The sequence below is a fragment of the Rhipicephalus sanguineus genome, chromosome 4 (genome assembly GCF_013339695.2).
Source record: "Rhipicephalus sanguineus isolate Rsan-2018 chromosome 4, BIME_Rsan_1.4, whole genome shotgun sequence".
NCBI classification, from domain to species: domain Eukaryota; kingdom Metazoa; phylum Arthropoda; class Arachnida; order Ixodida; family Ixodidae; genus Rhipicephalus; species Rhipicephalus sanguineus.
The window spans coordinates 173705136-173729993 of record NC_051179.1 but is presented as its reverse complement, the minus strand read 5'-3'; the positions used below and the strand labels follow the sequence as shown (position 1 = coordinate 173729993).

The 24858-nt window shown below is 50.6% G+C and overlaps 1 protein-coding gene across 1 annotated transcript in view; it reads right to left on the bottom strand.

Moving 5' to 3' along the window:
• The window catches only part of LOC119391859 (fatty acid synthase), a 306146-nt gene that overhangs the window by 22289 nt on the left and 258999 nt on the right, over positions 1-24858 (bottom strand). Inside the window, exons 19-20 of the mRNA XM_037659508.1 lie at positions 14704-15033; positions 14053-14172 (exon numbers count right to left, since the gene is read on the bottom strand). Of these exons, the coding sequence (XP_037515436.1) occupies positions 14053-14172; positions 14704-15033 (450 nt within the window). The remainder of the gene's footprint in view (positions 1-14052; positions 14173-14703; positions 15034-24858) is intronic.

The window sequence follows — 24858 nt, the reverse complement described above, 5'->3', positions numbered from 1 at the left end:
GAAGCGCGCAGGCCTTCTCTTGTCTAGGTGGTGTTGACCGGGCACTAGACGCTGCCATACAGACGTTGCCGTCTCTGCCACAGATACGGCAGCGTGTGGTAGTGGTGGTGGTGGCAATTGTTCCGCCTGAGCATCTCCTGAATTATAGGGGCAGGTCACCAAGTGTTGAACAGCCCAGTGTCTCGCAGGAAGGCAAACAAAATTCGTTGCACGCTCCTCCTCGTTGCCGCGGGCACTTCAGGAAAAATGACCTCTTCAAATGTCCGGTGCCTACGACAACCTTTTTGCAATGTGCGGACCATCGCTGCTCTTTCCACATCAAACTGCGGGGAAAGCCAAATAAAATGTTCAATGTCCCCGATGTCACCACAGAAGGCACAAAACGGGGAAGCGTATCGCCCAGCCTTGAATGACCAAGCCGGGGTGTACGCGGAGCCGGTTCTTATATATATACAACAGCGTCGCTTGTTCACGAGAAAGTCCGTTGATTACTCATGCTTGGCGTGGAAACTAGTAGATCGCCTTGAAATGATTGCGTATCGTATCTTTGTTGTTCTGGTAAGTTTTAGGAGTTCTTACTTTTGGAACAGATGTTCGCGCTTCGCATGCAAGGGCATCAGCCTTTTCACTGCCTTCAATGCCAACGTGGAATGGGATCCGCTGAAACTTTATATTAAAGCTCTTGCCAATAAGGTGTTTAATGAGCACCAGAGATTGCCTGGTGAACTTTTCTTGAGGTCGGCCACGATGCAGTCTTTGTAGCGCCGACTTGGAGTCCGTCAACACTACAACATCTCGTGCAGAAAAGGATCGCAATTTTCGCAAAGCAGCGGTGATTGCAGCGCTTTCTACCGTTGTGGACGAAACCACGCGATCCAGGCGGCCCGACCATGACACACCAAGGCACGGTATGCAGAAAGCCGCTGCGCAGCTATCCGTTTGTGTGCACACTGATCCATCGGTGTACACTTGTAGGTGGCCGTGGTACGTGGTACTCAAGTGGTCCAGCGCAAGAAACTTTGCTTCCGCGGCTGGAATGGTGCGTTTCGCTGGTAGCTTGGGTACGCTGAAGTTACAGGCAACATCCACGAATGACCTTAGCGGGTCCATAGGGCGCCGTTTAGGTAATTTCAAGCCTAAATATCGAAATGTGTGCAGCGCCGCGTTGAAATGTGAGCCAGTTCCTGCTCTTAGCCGCCGGAGAAGCGCCTTGCCTGCGAAGGACTCTCCCAGATTTGACAGCTGCGTCAGTAAGGCCTGAGGCGCCGAAAGGCGGAGCGGAAGAGACTCGGCTTCATTGGTGACCTTCTTTTTTTGAAACCGCCTGAGGAACTCCCATCGCCAAGCGGATGCGCTTTCTGTGCACTGCCTCTAAGCGCTCGAACTGGCTTGGTGATGGTGATATCAGCGGCAGCTGAAAATGAATGCGGCGTGTTATGAGCGCAGCATTCAATTTAAGCATGGACATAGGATTGTTGCCCCAACGTACCCCTGCCATGCGACGAAGAGCGTTGATCCCCATCACTGATGCCGTGACTACCATCAACCGCACGTCGCCATAGTAGCTTGTTGTCGATGGTAACGACCCGGAAACGGACACTTGTTGCACAGTGTTACTACACTGACCGCCGAGCCGTCTTTGTGGCAATAGAGAAATTGCGTTGAGCAAAAAAATAAATATACATTTTTCATATAATGCGTACACCATGTGTGTGTCATTGAAGCAGCAGTAAGCATGATAACGAGGAGAGCTAAGAATAATCAGCTGAATCTTAACTTACGCTACGTATATCCTGGCATAGCCGAGCTAAGTCACGACAAGTTTTTTTTATTATCGCCCTGTTATAGAACAAATGACACATAGGTGTCTCCCAATTTTTTTCTCAGCTCACAGAATACGTGCTAAAATTATAGTAGCTCTCGATTGTGGGATTGAAATAATAATATCTGGGGTTTAACGTCCCAAAACCGTGATATGACTATGAGAGACGCCGTAGTGGAGGGCTCCGGAAATTTGGACCATCTGGTGTTCTTTAACGTGCACCTAAATCTCAGTACACGGGCCTCTACCATTTCGCCTCAATCGAAATGCGACCGCCGAGGCCGGGATCGGACCCGCGACCTTCGGGCCAGCAGCCGTGCACCATAACCGCTATACCACCGCGGTGGACTGTAGGATTGAAAGAGAAATTACAAAATGCCATATCTGTTTCGAGTGCAGTCCTTTTTTGTGCAAGCGACCACACTGAGTCCTCTGCTCTAAATTACAAACATAAACTGAACAGTAAACAACCGGATCATATCCCTCTTAATAGGCTCGCGAAATGATTACGATTGCGAGTCGAAGCATATTGCCGCATGGTTGTGTGAGCCCCCACAGGTAGAAGAGGACAAAGAAGTTCGGACTGAGCCGCTTCTTGGCCTAACCAGCCCAACGCGCAGAACAACGCAAGGTTCTCGTCATAAGTGTGACAAGATTGGTGGAGGAGCTGGGTACGACGACTCACGACTCACCCCATGCACAAGACCCCGCCCGGTAGCCGAAACACAAGCCCTGTGCCCGTGAACACTCCAGTTAACAGAGCAAGCCGCCGCCAACGAGGCTTACCACCGGAGGCACCGGAACAGCCTACTGACGCAGTGACTATGACTTCACCTCAAGCGGCCATGGAAGTTCCTACGTCTTCTACGCCGATCTACTGCACCGTTCAGAATCCGCTGATGCCTAGTCCCTTTCACGGAGAGCTGTTTGAAGATGTAGATGACTGGCTGAGTGAGTTTGAACGTGTCGCAGCGATCAATTACTGGGATGACGCCGCAAAGCTCCGCAACGTCTATTCCTGCTTAAAGGACGGCGCCCGAACATGGTTCTTGAACAGAGATGATGTCTTGACATCCTGGCGCGAGTTCCAGCATCGCCTCTTGGAGACCTACAGGAGCCCCGACCGCCGCGAACGTGCTGAACGTGCACTGCAAGCACGCATTCAGATGCCGAACGAGACCGTCACGATGTACGTGGAGGACATGACACGGCTTTTCAAGCGAGCGGATCCTGCAATGCCAGAAGAAAAAAAGCTGCGCTATCTTATGCGAGGTGTGAAGGAGCAGCTTTTTGCTGGTCTGGTGCGGAGTCCTCCAAAGAGTGTAGCCGAGTTTCTGACTGAAGCCGCAACGATGGAGAAAGTACTTCATCAGCGGTCTGCCCTATTCGACCGGCAAGTGAATACCGCATCGTCTCCCGAATTTCGCGCCACCCTTGGGAGCAACAGCACTGAATGGATTCGCGAAATCGTTCGCTTTGTCGTCCGCGAAGAAATGCAGAAGCTGTACGGGCCGAGACAACCCGAGGTAGGCTCCATCGCCAGTGTTATCCGGGACGAGGTCCAGCAGGTGCTGCATAACCGTCACTATCAACCGATGCCCACCAATGTGGAACCGGCTCCTGTGTCCACTGATATTCGGAGCCGTACGTATGCCGAAGCCTTGCGCATGCCGGCCTCTTCCTTGCCGGTCGCTAGCCCAGCAGTCCCGATCCGGATGATGCCGCCAGTTGCAATTCAATCAGCACACGCTGGTTTGGACATCGACGGTCGCCGTGCACCTACACGGAAGTCCGATCTCTGGCGTACGTCGGACAGAAGACCTCTCTGCTACTATTGCGGTGAGGCCGGTCACATCTACCGCGAATGCCCGTACGGGCAGCTGGGACTGCGCGGTTTCGCCATTAATTCGCCTCGTCCCCAAGTTGGTCAGAGGCCAAGGGAAATTGAAGAATACCTCGCCCAGCAACGTGTACCCTTCGCACGACATCAATCGCGGTCACCATCTCCACAGCGACCCGCAGCCATTGGGCCACGTTTCGGGGCGACGGCACGGGGACGTTCCCCAAGCCCTCGTCGGGAAAACTGAAGGCAGCGACCTTCGGGGGCGAGGTCGCTGGGAGTCAAAGTGCGGAAGACCTCCCACCGACGCTTGCGCGAAACGCCGAGGACATTAAATCCCCGTTTGAGTGCAGTGCCAGAGAAACGCCGGAATCTACATCTGAACACAGTGACCGAGTCTCGCTCGACATTCCTGTGCTGATAGACGGTCTTCAGGTCAGCACATTGGTGGATACGGGTGCAGACTATTCAATTATTAGCGGAAAACTGGCCACTAGTTTTAAGAAAGTGATGACGCCATGGAATGGAACACGTATTCGCACAGCTGGAGGACATGTTGTTACACCATTGGGTCGCTGTACCGCAAGAGTGAAAATCCGTGCGTCAACATTTGTGGTGACCTGCCTCGTCCTCCGCGACTGTTCTCGTCAGCTCATCCTCGGCATGGACTTCCTTCGCGAGAACGGCGCGATTATAAATCTCCGCGAACGAATGGTGATCTTCTCGACGCAACGCGCAACAGATCGAGACGCCGATAGCTGTCGTAGACCTGCGCTGCGTGTTGCTGACGAAAGCGTGACGCTGCCACCACGAGCGACTGCTTTCATAGAGGTCACTTGTGAAGATCTCCGAGACGGTGACGCGGTCGCCGAGAGCAACCTATCACTATTGCTGCTTCAAGGTGTGTGCGCAGCCCGAAGTCTTGTGCGTGTTCGTGACGGACGGTCACAGATACTTGTGACGAATTTCAACTTCGAGCACCGGCATCTTTTCTGCGGCACCACTGTGGCCTATGGAGACCCTGTAGCTGACGTCACGGAGTGCTTCGCGTCCGAGGAAATGAGTGATGGTGACAGGTTTCTGGACCACATCGACGTCAATTCGAAGCTTTCGGACGAGAGGAAGGCCGCACTTCACAACCTTTTGAAGGAATTTCAATCTTGCTTCGCCTCTTCGTCTCGAGTCGGTCAAACGCCCCTCACGAAGCACCGAATTATTACCGACGATGACGTTCGCCCAATCAGACAGCAACCTTACCGTGTTTCTGCTAAAGAACGCGAAGCTATTCAGACACAGGTAAAGGAGATGCTCGATGATGGTGTTATTCAACCGTCCAGCAGCCCGTGGTCCTCGCCAGTCGTTTTAGTGAAGAAGAAAGACGGAACGCTACGATTCTGCATTGATTACAGGAAGCTCAATAGCGTCACCAAGAAAGACGTTTACCCCGCTTCCACGGGTCGACGACTCTCTCGACAGGTTGCGACACGCCAAGTATTTTTCATCGATCGATTTAAAGAGCGGCTATTGGCAGATAGAGGTTGATGAGCGAGACCGAGAAAAGACAGCGTTTGTAACTCCAGATGGGCTTTATGAATTCCGAGTTCTTCCTTTCGGCCTCTGTTCTGCTCCAGCCACTTTCCAGCGGATGATGGATACCGTTCTCGCTGCCTTGAAGTGGCAAAGCTGCCTTGTATACCTCGACGATGTGGTCATCTTCTCTGAGAGCTTCGAAGAACATCTCAAGCGCCTAAGAATGGTTCTGGAAGCCATCCGTTCTGCTGAACTCACGCTAAAACCCCAGAAGTGCCATTTCGGGTATGAAGAGCTGAAATTCCTGGGACATGTCGTGAGTGCGGATGGAGTTCGGCCCGATCCAGAGAAAACTGCAGCCGTCGCCGCCTTCCCTGTTCCGTCAGACAAGAGAGCAGTGCGACGTTTCCTCGGCTTGTGTGCTTATTATCGTCGGTTCATTGCCAACTTCTCGAAGATAGCCGAACCGCTCACGCGACTGACCCGAGATGATGTACCCTTTGCCTGGACTACAGAACAAGAGGCAGCTTTCGCAGAGTTACGGCAGCGAATGCAAACAGCACCTGTTCTAGCCCATTTTGACGAGGACGCTGCTACTGAAGTACACACAGATGCCAGCAACGTCGGACTTGGCGCTGTCCTTGTACAACGACACGGCGGCGCTGAGTATGTCATCGCTTACGCCAGTCGTACACTCTCCCGAGCCGAAACCAACTACTCTACTTCAGAAAAGGAATGCCTTGCAGTCGTGTGGGCGACGGCAAAGTTCCGTCCTTACCTCTACGGCCGTCCCTTCAAAGTGGTGACTGATCACCACTCGCTGTGCTGGCTGGCCAATCTCAGAGATCCGTCTGGCCGTCTCGCTCGATGGAGCTTGCGCTTGCAGGAGTTCGACATCACGATTGTGTACAGGTCTGGGCGCAAACACGAAGATGCCGACGCGCTTTCTCGAGCACCTGTGGGGCATCCCGATATGGACTTAGAGGAGGCCGATGCTTTTCTCGGAGCAGTCAGCGATTCTGACTTCATGTCAAGACAGCGAGCAGATCAAGAATTGCGCCCTGTTATCGATTCCTTAGAAGGCCGAAACTCCCACGTTCCTCGACACATTGCTCGCGAGCTGTCATCATTTTGTCTCAGAAGGGGCATCCTTTACAAGAAAAACGCGCGAGGTAGCGACAAAGCCTTTCTCCTCGTTGTCCCAGCTGACATGCGTGATGACGTCCTCCTTGCGTGCCACGACGAGCCCACGTCAGGACACTTGGGCTACTCGCGGACTCTCGCCAGGGTGCGCCAGCAGTACTACTGGCCACGACTATTGGCTAGCGTACACCGCTACGTGCAAGGCTGCCGCGAGTGCCAGCGTCGCAAGACACCCCCTGTGAAACCCGCGGGCCTTCTCCACCCGATTGCACCACCGCGGACTCCATTCGACCTTGTGGGAATGGACCTTCTAGGACCCTTCCCTTTGTCGTCCACCGGAAACAAATGGATTATAGTGGCAACCGACTACTTGACCCGTTATGCCGAGACAAAGGCGTTACCTCGCGGCACGGCGTCTGAAGTCGCGAAGTTCTTTGTGCACCACATCATCCTGCGACACGGCGCGCCGTCATGTGTGATTACGGACAGAGGGACGTCATTTACGGCACAAATGATGGAAGACATTTTTAAACTGAGCTGCGCAAGTCACCGAAAAACAACAGCTTACCATCCACAAACAAATGGACTGACGGAAAGACTTAACAAGACCATAGCAGACATGCTCTCAATGTACGTGGACGTACACCACAAAACCTGGGACGAGATTTTGCCATATATCACGTTTGCGTACAATACGGCAACGCAGGAAACAACGCGATTTTCACCTTTCCGCCTTGTTTACGGACGCAACGTGCAAACCATGCTCGATGCTATGCTTCCGTGCGATCATAGCAATGAACTTGCTCCAGACGCCGAGCAATACACGCAGTTCGCCGAAGAAGCTCGTCAAGTGGCTCGCGTAAACATCAGTCACCAACAAGACGCAGATGCGCGACGTTACAACCTTCGCCGTCGAAACGTCGCCTACCACCCTGGCGACCGAGTGTGGGTGTGGACACCTATCCGACGACCAGGCTTGTCTGAAAAACTTCTGAGCCGCTATTTCGGACCGTACAAGGTTCTCCGACGTGTCAGTGACCTCACCTACGAAGTATTTCCGGACGGCGCAGGGTCTTCACGTCGACAACTTCGGCCCGAAACCGTGCACCTCGTACGACTCAAGCCGTACTACACACAGTAGCCCTTGTGCGTTCGCGCTACTTCTGTTACCATGTGACTCCTGTGGTTGTTTTCTTTGTATTTTCCTGTTTGCACATGGCGCAAGTGTCGGTGCGTCATCTTATTTTCCCTGCGGCTATTGGTACTTATTCTCCGGTTCTCTGCGTCTGCGCGTGTTGTAGTTATTTTTTTTTACAAGCATCGAGTCGATGCTTTTCAAAGGGGGGACTAATGCCGCATGGTTGTGTGAGCCCCCACAGGTAGAAGAGGACAAAGAAGTTCGGACTGAGCCGCTTCTTGGCCTAACCAGCCCAACGCGCAGAACAACGCAAGGTTCTCGTCATAAGTGTGACAATATCACCCAAAGTGATTGTGTGGGGCCAGGAGATTTTTCTGAAAGGCAAAGTGTGCCTAATTTGTACTAATGTGATGCACAATATAATAGGTGATCCAAGCCAGAACAGATCACACACAACTCGAATCGAGTGTTAATAACCAGTAATGTACGCTGCAGCTCCCATGCAGTACAACGTTCATATATATATATATATATATATATATATATATATATATATATATATATATATATATATATATATATATATATATATATATATATGAATTGTAGTGAAGAGGAATGTCCAGCGCTGCAGCCACATCGCCAGCCCTGCGCGAGACACGAGCTGGAGCTGCCTAGCCCGTGTTCGTGCTGCCACGCTGCCCGCGCCCGTCCAGTTCCTGCTGCTACTATTACGACGAGCACCGCTTGTAGCCCAGTGTTTTCATTATATTTTGGTGGAGGCTGCTGCGGTTTTCCCCGGCCCTGGAATTGCGCAGCCGAAAGCTCCCGTCCGTCATGCCTGACGACGCCGTCTCGACACCCCCACCGGCTTCCCCGCCCATGTGTCCCGGTGCCCAGCGTCTGCGAGAGCCAGAGATCTTCTGCCCGCGACACTCCGCCGTTGACGACCCCTGTTGTCTGTGCCGAGGTGAATGCGCCTCTCAGCTATGCTGAAGTTGCCGCACGGCCACCGCCTCAGACTTTTGCGTCATTACCCTCAGCCGTTCCAGTGCGACCAACTCCCCGCTTCGATCAGGCAAGGTACCCACAGAGTAGTGGCCTATGGCGCACTCTCGACAACCGACCGATCTGTTTTGCGTGTGGCCTGCCTGGCCACGTCGCGCGTTATTGCCGTCGGCGCGTACCTCCCTATCACCAGAGCTTCGATTCTGACCCGTATGTGTCACCGCGCCCACCGTTCTCAGCATCTCGGAACCCCGGCCAGATGTCTTCTTACACCGACTACCGCCCTCCTGTTAACCGCCGCTCGCCATCGCCTCGACGCCGCTCGCTATCGCCGATGCGTCGTCGTCCATCCACGCCGGAGCAGGAAAACTAATTGCCGCAGTTCCAGAGGCAGGAACTGCGTCACCCGCGAAACGACCAAGACCTCTCCTTTCACCGACGAATGTTATTGATGTATCTGTGGACGGCGTCGCTGCACTCGCCCTTGTCGACACTGGTGCCGCAGTTTCAGTGATGAGTGCCAAACTCTGCCGCTTGCTAAAAAAAGTTACGACGCCGCTATCGAACATATCTCTTCGTACCGCCAGCGCCGATCGCATCATGCCGGCCGCTGCATGTACTGCTCGCGTTGTGATTAATGGCCTGCTCTATGTCGTCGAATTATTAGTGCTGCATTCGTGCTCCCACGACCTCATTTTGGGCTGGGACTTTCTCTCCGCTAATAAGGCTGTCATCGACTGCTCTCGCGCTGAGGTGGCATTTGAAGTGCTTTGTGACGCCCCGTTATTTGACGCTCCTGAAACCGAGGACAAACTATTTGTTGCGGAAGACGTTTCAATACCGCCGCACTCTTTTGCCCTTGCCACGGTGTCCTGCAACAGCATCGCCGAGTCGAGCGCCCTTTTTACGCCATCTGCCATTTTCGCCTGTCGCAAATGCTCCCCGCTGCCTTTTGCCGTATTGGAAATTCGTCACGGCGTCAGCAGACTGCTCGTCTCGAACCTGCAGTCATGTCCTTTAACACTGCTTCGTGGCGAGTGCGTCGGGCGTGTCCACAGTGTCGACCCTTCTACCATCATTGACCTGCCAACCGGTTCTACCGCCGAACACGAAGTCGCCGGAGTGTCCTGTGATTCCTCGCAGCAGACTACTACGCCTGACGTACTGAGCAGCTCCATCGCCGACACGCTAACCGTTTCTCAACGCGCCCAGCTTCTACGCCTCCTCGACAAGTTCCGCTCTTCCTTCGACTGCCAGCATGCTTCCCTCGGCCGCACGTCAGCTGTAAGTCACCGCATCGACACGGGTACCAATGCGCCACTGCGACAAAGACCCTATCGTGTGTCCGCGACAGAGCGCCAGGTTATCGACGACCAAGTAGCTGACATGCTGAAGCGCGGCGTCATCCAGCCTTCGAATAGCCCCTGGGCATCTCCAGTTGTTCTTGTTAAGAAGAAGGATGGGTCAATTCGCTTCTGCGTTGATTACCGTCGTCTTAACAAGATAACTCGAAAAGACGTTTACCCCTTACCGAGAATTGACGACGCCCTTGACTGCCTCCAAGGCGCGGAGTTCTTCTCTTCTATCGACTTACGGAGCGGCTATTGGCAAGTCCCCATGGCACCTGACGACCAACCTAAAACGGCTTTCGTCACACCTGATGGTCTTTACGAATTCCGTGTCATGCCTTTTGGTCTTTGCAACGCGCCCGCAACATTCGAGCGGATGATGGACAATCTTTTGCGTGGTCTTAAGTGGAAAACGTGCCTCTGCTACTTAGATGACGTAGTTATATTTTCACCAGATTTTCCCACACATCTCAGCAGGCTAGAGGAAGTACTGCAGTGCCTAACTGACGCCGGCCTTCAGCTCAACCTGAAGAAATGCCGCTTTGGCGCAAGTCAGCTCACCATCCTCGGCCATGTTGTGTCCAAAGACGGCATTCTTCCCGACACCGCCAAGCTTCGGGCAGTCGCTGACTTTCCTCGACCTGCGTCTTTAAAAGAACTTCGCAGCTTCCTTGGCCTCTGTTCGTACTTTCGCCGCTTCATTCGTAATTTTGCGACCATCACCGCTCCCTTGAATCAACTCCTACGAAGCGATTCAAAAACTTACGTTTGGTCGCCCGCCTGTGACGATGCCTTCCAAGAGTTGCGCTGTCTGCTAATCTCACCGCCAATCCTGCGTCACTTCGACCCTTCCGCTCCGACTGAGGTACACACCGACGCCAGCGGTGTTGGACTCGGCGCCGTGCTCGCGCAGCGCAAATCGGGGTTCCAAGAATACGTCGTCGCATACGCAAGCCGTACCCTCACTAAAGCCGAGAAGAATTATTCTGTTACGGAGAAGGAATGTCTGGCCATAATTTGGGCTCTTGGCAAATTTAGACCCTATCTTTATGGCCGCCCCTTCGACGTAGTGACAGATCACCATGCTCTTTGCTGGCTATCTACGTTGAAGGACCCCTCCGGCCGTTTAGCTCGCTGGGCTTTGCGGTTGCAAGATTTCGACATGCGTGTCGTCTACAGGTCTGGCCGCCGCCACGCCGATGCCGACGCCCTATCACGCTCGCCTGTGTCAACCGAAAGCGCTTCCTGCCTATCTGCCGTAGACGAAACACTTCCGTTCCCAGCAGGCTGCGACATGGCGTCTGAGCAACGCAAGGATGCCTGGATCAGCGCCCTTCTGCGATTCCTTTCCGACCCGTCGACTTTTTCTTCAGCTTCTCGAGCATTGCGCCGTCAAGCTTCCCACTTCGAAATCCGCGATGGTCTCCTCTATCGCCGGAACTACACGTCTGACGGCCGCAAGTGGTTACTGGTCATACCTCGCCATCTTCGTGCAAAATTTGTTCAGCTTTCCACGCTGACCCACAGTGCGCACATGCGGGCGTCTTCAAAACATACGCCCGCCTTTCCTCCAGGTTCCATTGGCGAGGCATGTACACCTTTGTGCGCAAGTACATTCAGTCCTGCCCACAGTGCCAACGACGCAAAGCTGCTCATCAGCACGCCTCTGGTCCGCTCCAGCCAATCCCTTGCCCGGCCAGGCCCTTCGACCGCATTGGCATTGACCTGTATGGGCCCCTTCCGTGCACGGCTTCTGGAAACCGCTGGGTAGTTGTCGCTGTTGACCACCTGACGCGATACGCAGAAACAGCCGCTCTGCCTGCTGCCACGGCCCGCGACATATCATCTTTCCTCCTGCGGAACTTCATTCTCCGTCACGGCGCACCGCGCGAACTTCTGAGCGACAGGGGACGTGTGTTCCTTTCCGAAGTCGTGAACGCACTCCTTGCCGAATGTCGTATCGTTCATCGTACTACTACCGCCTACCATCCTCAAACTAACGGCTTGACGGAAAGATTCAACCGCACCCTTGGCGACATGATCTCTAAGTATGTTGCCTCGGATCACTCTGACTGGGACCTAATTTTGCCCTTTGTGACGTACGCCTACAACACTGCTCCACAGGCGACTACAGGCTTTTCGCCATTTTTCCTCGTATATGGCCGAGAACCCTCGACCACACTCGATACCATTCTGCCGTACCGACCCGATGCCTCCGAATCTACACCCATCTCTGAAGTTGCCCGCCGCGCCGAGGAATGCCGTCAGCTCGCCCGGTCATTCACAACCGTCGACCAATGGAGACAAAAATCTCGGCGCGACGATGACCACCCGTATCCTCACTTTCTTCCGGACTCCCTTGTGTGGCTTTGGGTTCCAGCTGTCCCTACTGGTCTCTCCTCCAAGCTTGTTTCCAAGTATCAGGGACCCTACCGTGTTGTTGCGCAGACGTCACCTGTGAACTATATCGTCGAACCAGTCACACCATCTACGGACCAACGCTTTCGAGGTCGTGAAACTGTTCACGTACAGCGTCTGAAGCCCTATTACGATCCGCTCGTAATAAGTTCACCGTGAGTCGCCAGGATGGCTCCTTTCCGACGGGGGACGAATTGTAGTGAAGAGGAATGTCCAGCGCTGCAGCCACATCGCCAGCCCTGCGCGAGACACGAGCTGGAGCTGCCTAGCCCGTGTTCGTGCTGCCACGCTGCCCGCGCCCGTCCAGTTCCTGCTGCTACTATTACGACGAGCACCGCTTGTAGCCCAGTGTTTTCATTATAATATATATACACATTTCAGAAGAGATTAGCAATTGGCAAGCAGCAAGCAGCCAGGAAATTCATTAAGCTCACGTTAGCATCCCAGTTTCAGTACATGTAAAGCTGAAATGCACTACTTGTAAGTGGTAATAGCTTGCCAGTCGTGCGACCGGCCTAAATACCGCACATTACAAAATACCGCATGATTTGCGAAGTGTACAGCGCAAAATGCCATTCGGTGAATACCGCGTCGAAATATGTGATTATTGCATGTGTATGCTCCTGTACGGTGATGACATTTTTCCGCAGCTGACGCCAGGTTTGTGTAAACCATAACCGTACTCATTTACATGCCCACAGGCATGCAACAGTTCCTCATGTATTTCATCACAGTTAATTTCTTTGTTCAAGTGGTTTGCAAGGAAGGGGGTTTTTGCCGGTTTGGCTGCGTGTATGTTCCAACTGATCAAAGAGGCGCACAACGGCGGAAAAAAAAGAAGGCACAAAAACTTATCTGTGCATCCCCATGCAACAGGCGAACATATGAATCCGGCACGCGGGGGGGTCTACGTGGAAGATAACTGTTGAGGCATTTGATTTCATCTTTATGCAAGTTAATAGACGGTTGGCTCACGCATGCGCTACCACTATTCTCGATATGCCATGCTTCAATCATCAGGCGCGTTTCTTCATTTCCATGCCGGTAAAACACTGCGCATTTATCGAATTTCGGCGTGCACTTACAATCTCGACAATGTCACGATAGAATGAACCTCCGGTTAGCGACCTCTTCTGTTCCAATTTCTGGTTAATTTCTGGTTAATGCAGTGGCCCATCTGTCCTACGTAGAAGCGGCCGCATCTGAAAGGAACCTTATACACCACACTTGTACGGCAAGCAGTAAATTTGTTGGTGTGTTTAACGAAACAAATATCGGTCCGCTTCTTGTCTTTCACTCGCTCATTCTTCCTCTCCACAGTGGCACAAATCTTACCTAGATTGTTGGCAGCCGTGAAAGCAACATTAACGCCGTATCTACTTCCTACTTTCTTTAGCCTGTGAGATACGCAATGAATGTACGGTATTCGGTGTTCGCCTTCTTCTGTGCGTTCTCCTTCGTCTTGGCGCTGGTTTTCTCAAGTATGCATCGATTCCAACTCACCCACCTTTCTGCCTTACTATAACATCATCATGTAAGAAACTGCGAATTACTTTGTATGAAAACGTCGTCAAATAAAAAAAGAAGATTTATCTAGAGCGCCAAGATATTCTAAAGAAAAGGGTGTTTGTACGGGTGAGGCTTCCTTTCTCGTGCATCGGTTTCCATTGAAGTAAATGCAGTGAAGTATCATATACGAATTAAATTTCCCCCGCACGGATTTCCTTATACGGATGCACATATTTATGAATCGTGCTACACAATGGACATCACGCTGCCCTGCAGCACTGAACATGTTCTTTACCTTTGCCTTTTGTTTCTTGAAGGACGTGTTTTTCGAAGGAGAGATTCCGTGAATCGGCGATGTTTCTTTTTTTCAGATGCGGGTAGCGGCGAAGGAGGAATTCCCGCTTATTTTCGGAACCTAGGCGACAAAGTTGAAACGGAACAAGTTTAGCAGCATGCATTATTTATTATAAACATTCTTTTTCCCAGAAATGCGGGGCTGTAAAATGCGGAATAGTTTTGGCAACGTGCAATATTTAAGATAAACGTTCATTAAATAGAAATGCTGGGCTGCCAAATTCACATATGGTCCATTAATGCAACCGTGCCAATGAATGTTCATCGGTCGGTAGCTTCGACAATAAGTACGTGATTGCCAACAGGTACTCCATATATTTTTGTGCTTCAGTTGTGTATATTTGCTGCGAACTTCGAAGAAGCCCGCTACGCTGTAAATGCAGCAAATATCACGAATGGTACGGGATACTACTGGGACGAGATCACTTTACGGATAGAAAAACTATGCAATATTGTTCGTAAGCTATTTAAGATTTAATAGTCGATCTAACATCTTCGGCTGCACTTGGATGTGTGTGAGTGACCAGTTTTAAACACCGGAACTTTGAAAGTGCTTGCTGGCGTCAACGTTTCTATATAAAAAAAGTTATACCGACGGTGGTGAAGACGGTGCATCCCATGGAAAGTGCGATGGAAATGGCCGCCTGTCCGACTCCTCCACTTCCGGAATGAATGAGCACCGATTCTCCAGGACGCATGTGTCCATGCACAAGAAGAGCGTAGTAGGCTGTGGCATACACCATTGGTACCGTGGCTGCTTGCTGAAGGCTCCACGTTTCGGGAACTTCCCACAAGAAAGTTGGGTCGACAGCCACGGCTGTCGCCAAACCCTGCACTGGCACAACACCCATAACCCTTCGCCCATGGCGGTCGAGGCCAGAAAATTCCGTGCCGAGGAGAAATTCAGATGTTGCTAAATGACCTGCAAACAGCGATGTGGAAAATGAAACGAATAGTTACTTTTTTTCTGGACCAATGAATGCCCCGGCAATAATGAGTGGTGATTTGTAGAACACGTGGTTAATACTTCACAATACTGAAGCCGTATTTCCCACGTGGTCACGTGTTGTGTCACGGAAATGATAGAACAATACACTACTGCAGAGTACACTGGAGCGCCGTAAACGAGGCACAATGGGACTGAAGTCTGTAATCAAGCCTCGTCTGCGGCCGCCGTCAAGCGGTGAGCCTTGCTAACATCCTTGGCCCTTTCAAGTGGGATTCCATTCTTTCGTCTTTCTCTATGAGTCAGTTCTAGAAAAAACGATGTTCAAGCTTCTATTTATTTCTCTAATAGCTCATTCGCGCGACGAAACTGACAACGAGGAACAAGACGTATCTAACGAAGCAACTAAATTACCTAAATTAACTGTAGCTAACGCAAGTGGAGGTTATCTCACTGGCCGGTAAAGCGCATATCCTGTCTACAACTGCTCCTTTGTATTCGTCCTACGCTGCGACATTGTCCCTTCATTATTTTCATTATTAGCCGTAGCTAGTAGTACGCATTGACCACGGATCATGTGACGTCTATTGTACTCTTTCTACCCGGTTTCTGTTATCTATCCCAAAACCCCACGACGTACGGTAACACAACATCCTGTCCTTTCTTGATTAAAGCTGCGCCTTTGCAGACGTCAGTCGTTACATATCTGTCATGTTCAATTCGGTGCTCGGTCTCACCTGCCTCGAAGTAAACGAACGCCGCGATAGCCACGTGCGAACATCCAATTACCTCACAAAATAGGAGCGCGAACCTCTCGGGCAGACATGAAACGCGGGCACCGCAGTCCCATATTTGGAATCGTTCGCATACAGTCGGACGAAAACGGGGGAAAGAACGATGTAGAGGGAAAGAGCTCAAACTGTCAACTTTAGTTCATTTAGTCCGACCATATGCATAAAAACTTTTTAATTCGGATTTCATGGGACCGGAAAAATATGCGAATTAACCGTATGTCGAATTATCGAAAGTGTCAAGATATCAATAAACAAATGAATACGTAAATCTTGTGCTCATTTTGTATACGAGCAGTGCAAAAGTCGCTACTTTCGTCATTCGCTACTTCGTTCACTGTGTGACCACGGCTCAAAACTAGACCTGTGCGCCGATGCCAAGATCACCCGCCGTGGCGCGCCGGTGTTTCCACCTCCAGCGGCGGCGCGTGAACGGCGCGGGGTTCATCGGATCGACGGCGACGTGGAGAGAAGGGGGCGTTGTCCTCAAGAGTCGATAGGGTAGAGAATTTTGACCCTTGAAATTTGGAAAAAAATCTGTTTCACCGAAATGGCGAAGCAGTGATTGCGATAGCAAAATATCGTAATGTAATACGAGCTAAAGCTAGCAGCTAAGTCTTTTTGGTCCGAACTCCACAAAACGCTGGTGTATAGGAACATAGCCGCTCGAGGGAGTGAAGCGGTTTCGTGCAGTTTGTCCTATCAGCGGTCACAGCCTGACACGGTGAGATCACAGCGCGTAGAAGGGTATACGAGCCGTTTCCTGATGTCTGCCGAGATAGCGCGCGTGCCAGCGCTCGAGACCGCACCCTTTAGTCAAAGTACACAGTTGCTCGAGCCACACCACCCCGCACTCCTACCCCGGCGTCCCTTCATGCTCATTCGCTCAGCGAAAGACGGCCGGGGCGCGTCCTTTCTGGTTGAGGAGCAATCGACAGCAGGGCACGCACGCGGGGTGATGTTATCGAATGCTCTCCATGCGACGGACATGACCGGCTTGTTTTACCTTTGCTTGAGCCGTATTCCTCGCCAGCGCTGTCGAGCTTTTACTCGCGGGTACAACATGCGGTGCACGGAGCGATGTTATTGATTCGGACTTTATACGGAACATAACAGTCACGGTGAAGGCCTGTCCAGTGGCGATATAATTGTTATGCAATACTAAATGTACAAAAACTGTGGAAACGGGCGCGCCTTTTTTGGGGGAGCTGCATCGTCTCTACTGTAAAGAGTTCGTCCAAGGTAAATGTGAATGGTAGCGAAGCTTCCATAGAACCCCATACGTCCGGAAAATGGCTGCTCATCAACTCGTCATGGGGCTTAGCGCCATCTGTGTGAGAAGGGAACACTTCCGGCGGAACAAAAAATAAAGCGGATGTGATGCAATATTTGGTAAAAAAGTGACGTCATTTTGTTGACACTAGCGCGAAATTTGACCTCAAAATATTTTTCTTAGGCCCCTGATCGCTACGGACTCGCGCTACGGCGAGCCGGCAAGCCCTTTGGCAATGCGCTTGAAGCCAACGCTAGCTACACTAATGTCGACCCGTGGCTATACAGCGGTGTTAAGTGTACCGTCGTGCAAGTCGCCTTGGTTTTACCACGAAACTTTATCCTTTGCGCTTTTATTCTGCGTTCGTGTCATCTTCCACAGCGTGAATAAAGTAGGCAGCAGCGTACCTCTCATGTTTGCAGCATTGCTTATTTGCTTCGCACATGCACAGGGGACTTCAAGAGCGCATTGCATGTGTGCTTCAGTTCTAATGAAAAGAAATGACGCCTGGTCACGCCCAAATAATTATATTTCAGCTTTATTCAATGGTCACAATAACGCAATTTAGCATACCCTACACAATGAGCAACAAATGTCGTAATAAGTACAAACAGTGCGTACACTACGTGCACTATGTTTTGCCTTTTGTTCCAATAAATTAACCTTACGTGTAACGTATCAAGACATGCGAATTGTAGTGATTGTAGCGCGACAGATAACTTACCGATCTGCTCACCAATAACAGGAAATATAGTAGGCACCGCGTGTTCACGAAGGAAACCGGGCAGCAGGAATACAGTTCCATGAAAATCCAGCAAAGCACACTACTCCGAACCGTTGACCGGGTGTCTTATCTAGAAGAGGGGGCTCGCCAGGCGTACGCGTGTTACTATTGAATCCTTGGAACACAACATCGTTGCCGCGAGTACCGGGAAAGCGTTCGGCGTGAAATGTTAGCTGCCTCGTGTCGTTGTCCGTTGAACACCGTAGCCAAGACGTTCACCAACGATGAAACGCACCTCGCAACTTCGCGCACACCAAAATCAAATTCTCACCACAATAATTCACAGAACGCATGCAAGTACGAAACACCAGAACACCTGAGGGGGCGTGTCGCCGCAGACGAACTTACGAGCGCGCCTTTCCATGCACCGCAAGGGCTGCACTGAATGACAATGACGTGCGCCTCTCTTCAGGGGACGCTAAGAAAAATGTTTTTCGTAAGAATTAAACACTGTCATACATTTTTGGCACATTGCACCGACATAATATTGTTCGGGAAATAAATGTAATTTGTAAAACATAAAGGTTGCTTTACGTTTGAATAAAACTTGGTTTTTCGATATTAGTGTTTGTTCCCTCCATACATAGTCGCGCTTCAATCGCAGCACCCATAACTCCCCTTGCTGGTGTCGTTGGCAATAGGTTCGGAACCGTTTTTCGCCCGAAGCTTCGCGACCTATTTGAATCGACCTTGGTTCGTCCTCTGAAAGAATCAAATAATCCGACGCCTTTTTCATTGGTTTCGTTCTCGCCTTCACTACCCTTCCCTTCTTGCAGGCGATATCTGCTCGTCACATATTTGATTATGAAGCAGGCGTACAATATCAGCACCATGCATTGAGCCTGTCAGGATTTCGCGCTTGTAGGCTACACCCTGTTATCTTCACTTGCGCATTCGGAAACGCAGGAAATGAAGCACAACCATTTGATCGCACACACTAGTCCAGTGGGACCAGGAAGAACGGCTAGGCGAATGCATGGCAAAGCAGGGTGGGAGACAATTCACAACTGATAGTTGTCATGTATGAACCAATCGATAGTATGTACCCTAATGATGTCATGTGAATCACCGTTCTGGCATCACGAAGTGCGCCACAATGGCAAGAAACGAGAGAATAACGCGCTCGATCTTGTATTTTCAGAGGTTGTTTTAGGGCCCTCTAAGAAGACAGGGCGTGCAAACACGGACACAATAGAGGAGTCAAGACACCAAGAACTCCACTAACGAGTGAAAAAGCGTACACGGCAGAAACAAAGGTAGACAGAAATACTTATCTGCGCATTCCTAGGCAAGAGGCGATACCTATCAATCAGGGGCATGTGGTGGTCTACGTGAGAGATAACTGTTCACTCTCTTGACTTCTCCCTTGTATCCGTGCTTGCACGTTGTGTCTATTTAATATTAATACCTTACAACTAGCTCAGCTACCTGTTATTCTGTTTTTCGTTGCCTTCTGTATTTATTTGTCGATTCGCTCAAGTAACACGAAAGAAAAAAGAATGTTTCAGCTCCACTAACGTGAAACCTGTGTAGGGCGAAGCATGCAGTGTGTGCCGGTGTTTCCCAGAGCAACATCACTGCCAATGGTAATGAGAGACAGAAGAAAGATTCTATACAGAGATCCGCAGTCCGCCTTTAGTTAACGTGTACGCTGCAAATCTTTATTGTTCCGCTACGTACAAGACAAATCTTCCACCGGCACTACAGTGCAGGTGATGATCCAGTGCCTATATATATACGCGGTGGCTGGTGAGCGGTTGTGCACAGCGAGCAGTCAGTTTTTTCAAACATTGCGGCGTTGCGCACGAGAGAATGAGGAGCGCGAGAGGGGGGAGCGTAGGAGAGGAGAGAGAGGAGGAGGGGATGCGCATCCGCAGCGCGGGTGTGGATGCCTCCCATGGCGTGCTTGTGCTGGCGCTGATGATGATGAAACGAACTTTATTTGGTCCTGGAGAACGCCGATGAGGCAACCCCCGAAGGGGGGTCCGCCTTAGTTGCTGGCCGTGCCCACGCCGGTACTAACGCTGACACTGGCGGCGGCGTTCACGCTGGCGCTCATCGCGGCGTTGCGCAGTAGAGAATGAGGCACGGGAGAGGGGGGGTGGGAGCGTAGGAGAGGAAAGAGAGGGGAGGGGACGCGCCTGCGCAGTGGAGGTGTTTACGGCGCGGGAGGGGTGGACAAGATGAGTTAGTACACTTTTAGATGCTTCGCATGTAAAAGTGTACTAACTCATAGTTATATAATACTTATATTTTATTTATCTATGCACTGTGTCCTCGGTCCAAGACTCTGCGAATATGCTATCCAGCGAGTTCCTTCTTCGCCCTTTAATGCTGGAAGACGCCGCAGCATTGAGGTCAGGCAATACTCGTGGGACTTCTGGAGGAGAGAAAGATACAACTTCCGAGGAGCTATTCTCCTTTTGACGGTCTAAAGAAAATATCCACAATCCATTTCGATAGACCGCATTCAGTTTTTCGAAAATGCGGTGAGCCGTGATGTCACTTCGCTCATGACCACGTCGACGCACTGAACTCGCCAGCACATTCCTATCGTAAGAGGAATGGGAACGAAATGTGCAGAAACAGGAACTTCTCAAGTCATGATTTGCATATGAAGGTGTCCAAGACGTTTGAGAGCGATGCAGGGAATGTGTACCGGCCTTGACAGGTGCGTTAGACGGGCGGCCGCATTAAACCTATTTCGTAGTTAACGCGATCAGAGTTTATGCACGACCTCCGAGATGTCCGCTCAAAAGCTAATCTCAGAGGCGGCGTTCGTTGCTTTGAAGCTCATTCCATCCCTCTCATTTGTGTCAAAAGTTGTGAAAGCTTCGTGATGTCAAAGGTAGGTTGCGATAGAAGAACCGTAACCCGGGGGTGCACTGCTCGCCAAACTCCAGCCAATTAGCGGCAGCCGGAATGGGCAGTCCACTAGGGGGCACATCGAGAATAATTCCCCGGTCAAGCGGTGTATTTTCTGTCCAGATTTCCCGTTCATGTTAAACGAAAACACAAACGGGGGCGCCGCAAATATTGCGCGGAAGGCGGCGGCGTCGTCATCTCTCTCAGGACTTCAGCGGCGCGAGTGGCGTAAGCGAAAAAGTCACAGTTTCACCGCAAGGGCGAAGCAATGAATGCGATAGCAACAAACTGTAGTGTTACACGAAGGGAGGCTGGCAGCTGACTGTATTGTATCCGATATCGCGTAACTACAAAACGCTAGTGTAAGAGAGTAAGGCCGCTCCAGGGAGAGGTGCTATCCGCCTAGTCACTTTGCGTTGAGAGCGCAGCACGTAGAAGGGTATACGAGCCGCCCGCTGTGATGACTTTCGAGACAGCGCACGCGCCAGCGATCGCGAACGCGCCCTTAGATGCAAAGTTCAAAGTTGAAGTTTGAAGTTCATTTCAGGCAAAAGCAAAAACAAACAAGAAAGGTACAAGAAACAAGAAACAACATAGTGGTTGCCCGCGCGACAACCCCCCGCCCCTCCGCCACCCACCTCGTGTCTTTTTTCATGGTCGCTAAAGGCGGGCGCGGCGCTTGGTGTCTGCTTCGACGGCAGGCCTCCCGAGCTGAGAAATGTTATCGCATGCACCCTCCGAGCGACGGAAATGGGCCGGCTCGTTTGATCTCTGCTGCGGCCGCGTTCGTCACCCCGCTCGCGCGCCTTTACCCGTCGTAGAACATACAATGCGCGAGGGGATCTAATGGGGCGAGGGCAACGGCCACGCCGAAAACCCGTCGAGACTGTCCATATAATTGCTATCGCAATAAAACAGGCGGCGACGCGCAGGTATACTCAAGACCCCCGTGTATTAAGCAGAAACATCTACTCTGAACAATCCATTATTACGAATACCACCACAACAAACGCCAGCACGCGCACGTGACAAGTTTTCGCCGAAAAAAGTGGCCGGCCCCTGATCCTTCGTGCATCACAATGTAACGAGAGAGTTTAATGCCAGCATGCGGACCGCGGCTGATTATGTACTTATCCAACAGCTTCCGACATGTATGTGTTTTGTGAAATTGCACGCCCATTGCCCGAAACCATAATGGAGCTACTGGGCGGCGGCGGTTTCTGTTGTTCGCGAACGCCATTTTCACTGCTTTGCTTCGAACATTTTCGGCGCTTCGTGCGTGCCGTGTCCCGAGGACCGTCCGAATTAACCGGGTAGCGATCAAATACGACCGAATTAACGAGAACTTGACGCCATTAAACAATACATATGCTTGCTGGTACTAGAGAACACGTCCGAATTATCCGATTTTTCTAATTAACGGGTGTTGAATTAACGACCTTTTACTGTATACGCATTTTTCAAAAGTCGAAAAGGAATAGAAAAGGGGAGGAAAAAGAAATGACGAGGGAAGAAGGTGCGAACTTGCCCGCTCATTGCAGTTCATGCATGAGATGTGTGACCCAGTATACAAAAAGGTGAAAATTCTAGACAAGAGCAAGGACAAAATAGGACGTGAGGTGCTCGATTTTATTAGCCGACTTCGGTGCTCGATTTTCACGCGTCTAAAGGCCGAACCAGAGATGCGCGAAAATCAACGCCACGGCGACTAGCGATGCGACAGAGCTACTATCACTCAACTTGTCGCTTACCAAACCAAGCCCATTCACGCGATAGCTTCGGCGACGAATTTTTGTTGTTGCTGACACGAAAGCGGCTACTCTGTAGTGAAAGCGGCGTAAGGCCAGTGGTATCTAATGTAAAGCAATATGTTTTGCTGTACAAAGCAAAATGAAATATTTCTAAAACTCGTGCGTTAATTTTTTTTTCTCTTCACATGTGGCAACGATTGTTTATTTGCATTTTATGTGCAGTGCCGGCACTGGGTTATTCTCATACATTCTGTTGCAGCCTCTTGATATTGGCTAGCCGCTCATACGACTTCCGGGCGACTACTCCTTTTCAAGCGTTATATTAAATGCGAAGCATTTCTTAGCGAACCTCTGGCACTTTGAGCGTTTCTATCTACGTATCTATCTATCTATCTATCTATCTAGCCGCCTACGTCTGGGCGCTCTCATGATCGCCTCCTTAACTTGGTATAGACCAAAATTTGCCTGGGAGGGTAAGAGGACTTGACAAATATGACTGCCGGGTCATGAAATAAATAACGTTAAAATCCTGTCGCGTACGTCGTCAAACCCTTTCCACTAGACACGTGTGGCACATACCCGTTTACCACGGGCCACGGTGTACGGGTATGCGCCACAGGTGATTGACAGTTTATGTCTACCCAGGAACGGCGAGAACAGACATTGGTAACTTAAATGCTAGAGAGTTAGGTAAAATCAACATCGGCAGCGTTGACACAACGAATGGGAATAATGAAAATTAGGATCCCAGCAGGAATCGAACCCAAGCATTCTGCGCGGCAATCAGGTATTCTACCACTGAGCCACGCCAGGTCTCTAAATTGGTTTGGAAAAACAGCCTACGCAGGCGTAATTCGGTGCAACGTCAATTGTGGTTTTGGTGCTGGCTATCTAATTTTACAAGAAAGCAATAAACACTACATGATACTCCTACATGTGTGCTCCTACGATACGGGCGTCATATCAGATTGACGTCTGTAGTTCCAGTGTTGGCTCCACTTTTATAGCAATCTAATAAACATTACGTTTGTATTCCTATGATTCAGCAAGCTATATTGAAGCATTGCTCGACCCCGAAGGAATACATTAACGAAAGTTACATATGATATTAACGAAAGTCACATATGATATCCACATCACCGCATCGTAAAGTGCACTTCGTTCACCAGAACGACGAAGTGTCCTCTTCATTCCTTAAGAGGCTGGGCGATGGCTTCATGCTGACCGAGGATAATGTCAGATTGATTGACAGCCATTTGTAGACTAGGCTACGTAGGCCACATACGCCCAGGTAGTCTACGAATATGACAAACACCATCCACTGATGTTGGTCTACGTAGCACTATCCAGGCCTACCAGCCTCGACGGCCCATGCCTCACCAACGTGGAAGGTGGCTTCAGGTTCGGACATGTCTCTGGCTCTGTCGACAGATAATTTGTCGACGAAACGACCGAGGCATCCACGAATTCCAACAGCTCTACTATACAACATACTTCAATACATATGGACCCCTCTTCACCACGGTCACGACCGGATTCTATAACAAGTCATGACCAGCTGCTGGTGCTCACTGATCACGGTGATGATGCCCTTGTTCAAGAACTGTCAAGAACCTCTTGCACACATGCACACGGGTTCGTGAAACGCGCGTGCGTTCTCGGGACACGTATAAGCACTACATATTAGCTTACCGCTTCTGGTGTTGGTAATACGCACGTTGTCACTGGCAGCGTTACCCAACCGTAAACAACTGCTTATATAACACATATGCAGCTCTTGAACATATATATGTGTGCGTATAAAATATATACAAATCTTTAGCGTCATTCTGTAACGTGTCGCTCAGTAAACAAAGTTACGCCACAGTCACCTACCCGCCGCATGCTTCGCATAACATCGACTCCCACGGTACGGGGGATCTGCCGAATTTTTCTTTAAAAGGTTTTGTAGGAACTATACAATATATCTACATAAATCCCGTTTTTTAGCGAGTTTCGTATATGCCGGTTCGACTGTATTGCTGTTCGAGATAATAGGTGCCTCTCTCCACGCACACGAACCTATCAGCTAAAACAGCAGCATTTGTCCTGTAGATTCGCTTCTTCCTTTTGTGACCTATCTTCTTGCGCTGCTTCACACGTAAAAGACGAGCGAAAGTTGCCAGATTCACAAAACCGAGTGATCAACCAGGCGATCTGTTGTGCGACCGCCACATTCGTCGCTTTTCGCGTCGCTCGTCGCCGTCGCGTGGATTTTCGCGTATGTGAGGTTCGGCTTTAAATCTTGACTTAAGCAAATATACAGCGTATCTGGGTACAATCAAACAACTTTAATAG